The following is a 9,154-nucleotide window of genomic DNA, read 5'->3' on the forward strand; positions in this document are numbered from 1 at the left end:
ATGCAGTTTGGTTCTAGCTCACAAGACTTGGGCTGATCCAAATACCAGATACAAAGCTACAGAGATGAATTGAGCAAATCTAATTTGGTCATATCATAATTATGAGATGCTGGATGACCCATGACATGAAGGACCTGCAATTGACCTCCGGTCAGAAGAGATGACCCAGGTCTTCCAAGTAAGCCGGTCTACAAGGCAAATTTCTTATCACACTATTTTTTGACCATATCACTGATTGGATGGAACTTGGTGTCTCCCTGCTCCCCTCTCAGGAGGACAAAAAATCCCAGAGTTCTTCCAAAATCCATTTCCATGGCAGAAAACAGACACATGACCCATATTTAGTTCAGTGTTCCCTCACTTTCTCCCTTCAAAAGTTTAAAAGAAACAAAAACCAAAAAACAAAATAAAATAACCAAAAAAAAAAAAAAAGGCAGCCACTGAGACCCCCTGACGCATCACCAGTGTAATAGATGGAGAGAGAAGCCAGTTGGACTGGGGTTCTTTTGGATTCTGTGAACCTACGTTTGTTGTTATACTCGCACCAACCCTACTCAGTGCTTTTCCTCATTGGCTGGCATTTCCCATCATCACTCAGGGACTAATAAGGCCATGAGAGCAAGCTAACAGCTCCCCTCCTAACTCCCAAGAAACCAATATTTCCTTCCTGTTTGCCTTAGAAACTCGCCATAAATATTCACTTAAAAATCATCAATAGTACCACCACCCACACTCACCCCTCACTCTCCACCTCAAAGGCCGAAAAAAAAAAAAAAAAAAAAAGGACTCTCTTGTGCTTGCTACCACAAAGCAAACTCATTTCTCTAAGCCTTTGCTGGATTTTAGGTGGCTTTGTGCAGCCTCTATCCTGGTTTTGTTTCTCTCTTCTGTTTCCATTACCACCAACTCACTACTGTTAAAGCCCAACTGCTCAGCATCATTTCTACTCCCTTAGACAAGCCACCTTCTTTCCAACTCAAACCACCAGTAGTCCTCACCTCTTCTTCTGGGCCCAAGAGCTTCTGGCTGTGAAGCTCCCTCCCTTCTTCTTCTAGTACCAGAACATACCATAGATGCCTCCCATTCATTAAAGAAACCATCTTGGGTTCCCCTTCTCTGGCTTTCTTCCTGCTATAACTGTCCTGCCTCCTTAGTTGTTAACGCAAAAGCTCCAGACCTTTCTTTCTCGGTTGTTTAAAGCCAAACCTGTAGCTCATTCTCTTCACCACCTTCTCCTCCTCCAAAATCCCATCGACAAGATGATCACAGCTGCCGATCTCTACCACGTCCTCTCGGCCGTAGTCCCGCTCTACGTCGCCATGATCCTGGCCTACGGCTCCGTCAAATGGTGGAGGATATTCAGCCCCGACCAGTGCTCCGGCATCAACCGCTTCGTCGCGCTCTTCGCCGTCCCCCTCCTCTCCTTCCACTTCATCTCCACCAACAACCCCTACGCCATGAACTACCGCTTCATCGCGGCCGACACCCTCCAGAAGCTCATCGTCCTCGTGGTCTTGGCCATTTGGTCCAAAACCAGCTCCAGAGGGTGCTTGGAGTGGACCATAACACTCTTCTCCCTCGCCACACTTCCAAACACTCTCGTCATGGGCATCCCCTTGCTCAAGGGAATGTATGGCCCCGCTTCGGGGAGCCTCATGGTCCAAATCGTCGTCCTCCAATGCATAATTTGGTACACATTGATGCTCTTCTTGTTTGAGTACAGGGGAGCTAAGCTTCTCATCACCGAGCAGTTCCCCGACACCGCCGGCTCCATCATCTCCTTCCGGGTCGACTCCGACATCATCTCCCTCGACGGCAAGGAGCCGCTGCAGACCGAGGCTGAGGTCGGGGAGGATGGGAAGCTCCATGTCACGGTGAGGAAGTCGACGAGCTCGCGCTCGGAGATATATTCCCGCCGGTCACACGGCCTGAATTCCGGCGTCTCCATCACTCCCCGACCATCCAATCTATCGAATGCCGAGATATATTCGCTTCAGTCGTCGAGGAATCCGACGCCAAGGGGGTCCAGTTTCAACCACACCGATTTCTATTCCATGGTGAATGGGAGGAATGCGAGTGGTGTGAGCCCGAGGCATTCCAACTTTGGGAACGTGGGCTTCGACGAGGAGAGTGGTGGCGGGGTGGCGGCGGGGATTCCCAAGGCGAATGGGGTGGCGGGCGGATATCCGGGGCCGCCGGGCACCGGAATATTCTCTCCCGTGGGGGCGAAGAAGAAGGTGGGTGGGGGTGAGGGGGGGAAGGATCTGCACATGTTTGTTTGGAGCTCGAGTGCTTCGCCGGTGTCGGAGGGAGGGATGCACGTGTTTAGAGGGGGGGAGTTTGGAAATGAGCATGGTGGAGCAGCTCACCCAACCGATCACCATCCAAAAGGTGAGTACTTGGTGCTTTGGTTTATGTAGCAGTTTTATGTTTCATGTCTGTTGTTGTTCAGGTTTGTTCCATGGCTTGTGTTCTTTCTCTATATATGGCATGGCATGATCTCTTTTTTGTCTGGGGACCCTTTTTTTTTTTGTTCTGTTATTGATGATTGATCTCATTTTTAGTCTTGTGGGATTGGAATCAACAGATATGTAGTTTTGTGGGATGGGAATTAAAAAAGCATGTTGTTTAGGTACTTGATTTTGATGAATTGATGGTTTTGATCTTGATTCATTATATGACATGTGGTTTATTAGTATTGCATATCTCTACCTTTTTTATATCAAGGTAGGACAAAATATCACATTCTAAGTAACAAAATATGTTCTTTGTTTAGCTTGGAAAATTCCCATGTTGTTGAGTCCATCATACTGTCTATTGTTTACTAGCTGTGCTTTCTTTATAACAATGATGCTATTAGCTAGCTTCTGGACTTTAGAACAGTTGAGACGTGATTGTAATTTTATTAGGGCTCGAGCCCCTTCGCGCTACCAAAAAGCAAAGAAAAAAAGCAATCCTGATGTTGTTGCTTATTTGAGTTGCTTAAACTTGTGTGGTGCAATTTTTACCTCTAGATTCTTTGCTAATTCCCATAAAAGTACCTCATGCCGGCTGTTAATTTTAATTTTTCTGATCTTAGATGCCTATGATGTATATGGTCGCGATGACTTCAGCTTCCAGAACAGAGCTGGTACCCAGGGAATGGACTCACTGCAGAAGGATGGGCCTAGTCTCTCGAAGCTCGGTTCCAATTCCACAGCTGAACTCCACCCGAAATCTGGGGCTGATGGAGAAATCAAGCCGACTTCGATGCCACCTGCTAGTGTGATGACCAGGCTTATTTTGATCATGGTCTGGCGAAAGCTAATTAGAAATCCAAACACCTACTCCAGCCTAATTGGTGTCATCTGGTCACTAGTTTCTTTCAGGTTATGGTCATCCCAAAACAACCTTCTCTTATTTCACAATTTGCTTACGAATGAATCCTAGGATCTCATCATTTTATTTTGCAGATGGAATATTGAAATGCCTGCAATTATTGCTCGCTCGATCTCCATTCTATCAGATGCAGGGCTTGGAATGGCCATGTTCAGTCTTGGTATATCAAGTTTCTAACTTGTGCCATGTTAACTTCATTTTTGTCCCTAACTATGATCCTTGATGACAGAAGATGTCTGTCCACTTTCCAACCAAAATTTTGATGGCTACCATCTCTTCATTCTGAAACTTGCATTAAGGAACTTGGTTTTATTACTACAGGTTTATTTATGGCATTGCAACCAAGGATTATAGCTTGTGGCAATTCGATTGCTGCATTTGCAATGGCTGTCAGATTTGTTACAGGCCCTGCTGTCATGGCTGCAGCCTCAATTGCTGTTGGACTTAGAGGCGTTCTCTTGCATATCGGCATCGTACAGGTAAACAAATCCAATACAAACATGTCATGTTTGAAGAGATAAGTAATGAGTTGGAAACATTAAATTTATGCTAGAGGACCGGACAAAATTTACTTTACATGCTTGTAGCTATTTGGTTGGTTGTAATTGGTACTTGTGAGTTGATAAGAGACGATAGTTGCTGTAATAAATTATTCACTTTTAATTACAGGCAGCTCTTCCTCAAGGAATTGTTCCATTTGTGTTCGCCAAGGAGTATAATGTCCATCCTGATATTCTAAGCACAGGGTACATTCTTTAACTTCCATTCTTTCATCGCCTTCTCTTGTATTTAAGGTTCTGTTTCTTAGGAACAAGCATCCATGTATATGAATTCACTATTATGACACACTTGCACATGTGCACTTAGAAATATCCAATGTATTAAGCAAATATTTGGAACTGTGTATAAATTCATGCCTTCTCTGAAACTATCATCCCATTGAGAGGCTTATTTATTTGATGGAGCAGGGCTCAAATGCTGCTTTGATTTTATGATTTAACAGTTTACATCTTGACGAATGCTATACTGTTTTGTGGCCATTACCAATGAGAAAACAAAAGAAATGAGATGATACCAAATGGAGTTCTTTAAGGACATGAATTCATTGCACTTCTGTATTATATGCACTGACTCCTGTCTTGATTGAATCTATTTTGTTGGTAGCATTTTTCTTGGATCTGACTGTTTCATGGTTGAGAAATTCGTTCGCCAGTCTGACTTTGAGTCGCAATTTTTCTTACCAGTTAAAGTACTGCATAATTGGCATGTCTCTCGGTTTAGATAGAAGATGTTTCTGATAGAATGCTTAATGATTTCAGGGTTATCTTTGGAATGCTGATTGCGCTCCCCATCACCCTAGTTTACTACATATTGCTGGGACTCTAAAGCTCAACGGACCTTTTGCATTCATCAACAGAGCCAAGGTCAAACGGATTCTGTAAAGATTTTTAACTTATCTGGTAGTTTAGTATTCCCTAGCCTGACTGAGATAGCCGAGGTTTTGGCAGCGAAGTATCTGGCAAAAAAGAAGTTTCAATTTAGGGACTAGTGGCTTAGATAGTTTAAATGATCAGGCTTCAAATCCATGTAACTCTTTTATTTTATTTGAAGACTCTTGCATCTGGTGTTTCAGTCTCCTATTTTAAGAAGAATGTAAAAAGGTCATATTAGTATCTTGATCTTTGTTTTGATCCAATATGGATTTCATTCTGGTATCTTCACTGCCTGAAGTTGGTGTAAGATTTAGTTATGTGCATCCCTTGGTTACCATCATTTTTTGCAAAAACAAGTGTGGACCTTCTGAATCATTTTAATAGTTGCGAGACAAACTAATGCTGAGATATGTGCCCTTGGTAGAGGCAGAAAACACCTTCTTTGAAAATATGAGTAACCATTTCTAAACTTTGGCACCAGGCTCCCATATTGGTTTTACTTTCTGAAACTCTGAATCTGGTGCATCTGCAAACACTGAATCATAAGCAGGTCTGGTAGATGAATCGACCTTGTGTTTTTGTGGTGTCTGGCACAATGAATATGATGACAAAATTTCCAGTGTACGAGTCCCAGAAGATTTAAAAGAACAGCAACAGTTCTCTGAGTTGCTGCAAGCTCTCAGACCTGCCCTTCTGCTCTTCTGCCCTTGGACTACCAGACTTTTCGTGGAGATCAAACTGGGGGACTTCTATATATCAATTAGTCACCCTTCTTGGTCCTTTCTTTTTTGGCTGTGTTGGATGGATGTCTGGTCAGAATATCATCTTTCAAGATCTTTTTAGTATCACACAATGCAGTAGGAAGAAAGAAGAAATAAAATAAAAAATGATCAAAATACGTGGATCAGTCATTAAAGGGTTCGTCTCCACGGAGCATGCAAACTTCACTATGAAAAAAAAATTTTATAAGAGGAGATCTCATTCTTAACCTTTGTACATCCAATTTTCTTTCTCTAAAAGTTTTCCTCTCAAAAGCTTTCTTTTGGAAAATCCCCCTGAACTCCTGAAGTGTCCGACGTCTGCTGTCCAGGAGCTCTGCTCCTCCTCTCTTAGCGGTCTCACGGCTCTATCTTTTTCTTCGAGTTCCGTGCGGTGCTCTCTGTAAAAAATCGGACCATCTTATTTTCTTCTGTGCGTCACAGACTTTTTTAAAGGCTAAAATTTGTATTAGATTAGAATTCTCAATCCTAATCGAACCCAAACACAGCTAAAATAACCCAGATCAAGGCTCCAGACCATCGGATCAAGATCGGAACGTTCCTGAGCCCTCCGATCGCAATCGATCTATGGAATAGTATCATGGACCGTGAGAAACGCATGGGAAACGCCCACGAGATCCACAGGCCCAGTCGTGGACTGCCCGATCCTCGGTGGACTGGGGTACAGGCCCAGGCAGGGTGCTTGGGCCTGGGCCGCGCCCGTGCGTGGGCCCGCACACGGGATGGGCCGCACCGCCGGTTGGGCCGCCTGCCCGCTTGGGCCGCGCGTCCCGCTCATTGGCCCTGCCTGGGCCGCGCACCGCAGCCGCTCCACCGGCCCGCCGCCGGCGGTCTTCTGCCACCTCGGATCTTGTGCCAATTTCAAAAGCTCGTATCTCCTCCATCCGAGCTCTGTTTGGGATGATCTTGGTCTCGTTGGACTCCGTTTTTCGCCGCGAACCTCGCTGTGGGCCCAATGTGGGCTGAATCTCGAGGTGTCAAATCCTAACAATCTCCACATCGACTCGATATTCGATCTCCTCCAAACTTCGAGAGCTTCTGGATCTCCTCGCCCCCATGCCCTGAGGCAATCGCCTGCTGTTCATGGATGGGCAAATATGAGAGTCGAGCCAGACTGTTCGATCCCATCTCTGTCGTATGCTATGCTCCTCCTGACCTGAGATCTGCTCGGGGCATCGTCATGCGGAAACAGAAATCTCACCTTGTGATGTCGCCTCTCGTCCTCCCGAGTCTCCTGTCTCGTGCCCGATCCGCCTCCTGGAGCTCCACCTTGCTCTGGGCTCCACCTGGCTCCCGAAGCTCCACCTCACACTGGGCTCTCCACTAGGTAATAATGTCTTCTGCTCCCCTTCTTCCCTTCCAGCACAATCCTATCGCCGCGTAGCACCCTCAGGATTCCTCCACTAGCTACCGTCCTATAGCCTCTCGAATCCAGTCTACTAAGTGAGATAAGATTTCGCTTGAAATTGGGTATGTATCGGACCTCCCTCAATCTCCTCACTGCACCATCATGTGCCCTCCAGCTGACCGTCTCAATATCTCTGATTGCACAGCTCGATCCATCTGGCAGATATACAGTGCCCTCACTGTTCTTCAGGGAGTCAAACTGCTCCTCTCTGCAACATACATGATAGGAGAATGCAGAATCTAATATCTATTGCTGGGAAGAAGTAGATACCTCGTCAGATATCTTCAGGACATTTCTATCTGAATCGCTGCTGGCCGTCGCTACAGCAGCCACTGTCCGATTTTTGAGTTGAAGGCAATCTCTGACGAGATGCCCCAACTCCTCACATCGGTAACATCTGGTTTTGCTCAAGTCCGTCCTGGACTTGGATTGCCCTCGTTGCGATCTCTTGTTGCTCCGTCTACCACTTTTTGCTCCTCCAGAAGCCACTAAAGCTGAGCTACCGCTCCCTAAGCTTGAAGCTGGGTTCTCCCTCTTGAGAACCTCATTTTGGAGTATCGTCGCGGTGACCTCGTCCATCTTGATAGTGCTTTTCTCTACTAGAAGAGCAGTCACCAAGGACTCGTACGAAGGTAGAAGCGACGCTAGCAAAACCAGCGCCCTGGTCTTCTCCTCAATATTCTCACCAATGCTGAGGAGGTCGGTAAGGATCTTCTGGAAGTGGCTGAGATGCTCCTGTATGCTCTGTCCCTCAGTCATCCGCAGTTGGTAGAACTGCCTCCAGAGGAAAAGAATGTTGGTGAGAGACTTCGCCATATACAACTCCTCGAGCTTCGACTACAGCACCGTCGGGAAGTCCCGCTCAGCACATGGATCACCACCTCATCCGTCAGGTACATGCGGATGGTGCTCACCGCCTGCATCTGTAGCCGTTTTCAATCTCCACCTCCATGGTGGTCGACTTCTCATCGCACAAGAGAGCATCGATCAACCCCTGTTGGATGAGCACGTCCTTCACCCTTGCCTGCCACGAGGAGAAATTGCTCTTACCATCAAACTTGTTGATCTTCATCTTGATTGTTCCTATCTTCTCCATCTTCAGTCTTGCTCACCACCGCTGCAATCTGCATCTTTGTACCGCCTTGCTCTGATACCACTTATTGAGTGGATGTCTGGCCAGGACACCACCTCCCAAGATCTTTTCAGTACCACGCGATGCAGCAGGAAGAAAGAAGAAACAAAATAAAAAATAATCAAAATACGTGGATCAGCCATAAAAGGGCTCGCCTCTACGGGGCATGCAAACTTTACTATGAAAAAAAAATTTTACAAGAGAAGACCTCACCCTCAACCCTTGTACACCCAATTCTCTCTCTCTAGAAGTTTCCCTCTCAAAAGCTCTCTCTCTTGGAAGACCCCCCTGAACCCCTGAAGTGCCCGGCATCCACTATCCAGGAGCCTTGCTCCTTCTCTCTCAGCGGCCTCACACCTCTTTCTTTTTCTTCGGGTTCCGCACGGCGCTCTCTGCAAAAAATCGGACCACCTTGTTTTCTTCTGTGCGTCACGGGCCTTTTTAAAGGCTAAAACTTGTATTAGATTAGGATTCTCAATCCTAATCGAACCCAAACACAGCTAAAATAACCCAGATCAAGGCCCCAGACCGTCGGATCAAGACCGGGACGTCCCTGAGCCCTCCGATCGCAACCGGTCCATAAAATAGTGCCATGAACCACAAGAAATACGTGGAAAACGCCCATGCGGTCCACAGGCCCAGCCGTGGACCGCTCAGTCCACGGTGCACCGGGATACAGGCCCAGGCAGAGCACCTGGGCCTAGGCCGGCCCGCGCGCGCGGGCCTGGGCCGCGCCCGCGCGCGGGCCTGGACTGCGTCCGCGCTTGGGCTGGGCCGCGCCGCCGCCGGCCGCCGGCGGTCCTCCACTGCTTCGGATCTCATGTCGACTTCAAAAGCTCGTATCTTTTCCATTCGAGCTTCGTTTGGGATGATCTTGATCTCGTTGGACTCCATTTTTCACCGCGAACTTTGCTGTGGGCTCAATGTGGGCTGAATCTCGAGGCGTGAAATCCTAATAGACTGAAAATGAGATATTCATACATATTTTGTGTAAATACATCTAGAATAGTCAGCAAACAAAATA

The 9,154-nt window shown here is 46.7% G+C and overlaps 1 protein-coding gene across 1 annotated transcript; it reads left to right on the forward strand.

Annotated features, from left to right (window-relative positions):
• The first annotated feature begins 614 nt into the window (after positions 1-614).
• Positions 615-5,074, forward strand: LOC105045467 (probable auxin efflux carrier component 1b). The gene is made up of 6 exons (XM_010923765.4): positions 615-2,391; positions 3,080-3,368; positions 3,453-3,538; positions 3,700-3,857; positions 4,048-4,124; positions 4,698-5,074. The coding sequence occupies exons 1-6, from the start codon at positions 1,260-1,262 to the stop codon at positions 4,762-4,764; spliced, it is 1,809 nt and encodes a 602-aa protein (XP_010922067.1). The 5' UTR covers positions 615-1,259; the 3' UTR covers positions 4,765-5,074.
• Positions 5,075-9,154: the final 4,080 nt, after the last annotated feature.

This window comes from Elaeis guineensis, chromosome 5 (genome assembly GCF_000442705.2).
Source record: "Elaeis guineensis isolate ETL-2024a chromosome 5, EG11, whole genome shotgun sequence".
NCBI lineage: Eukaryota > Viridiplantae > Streptophyta > Magnoliopsida > Arecales > Arecaceae > Elaeis > Elaeis guineensis.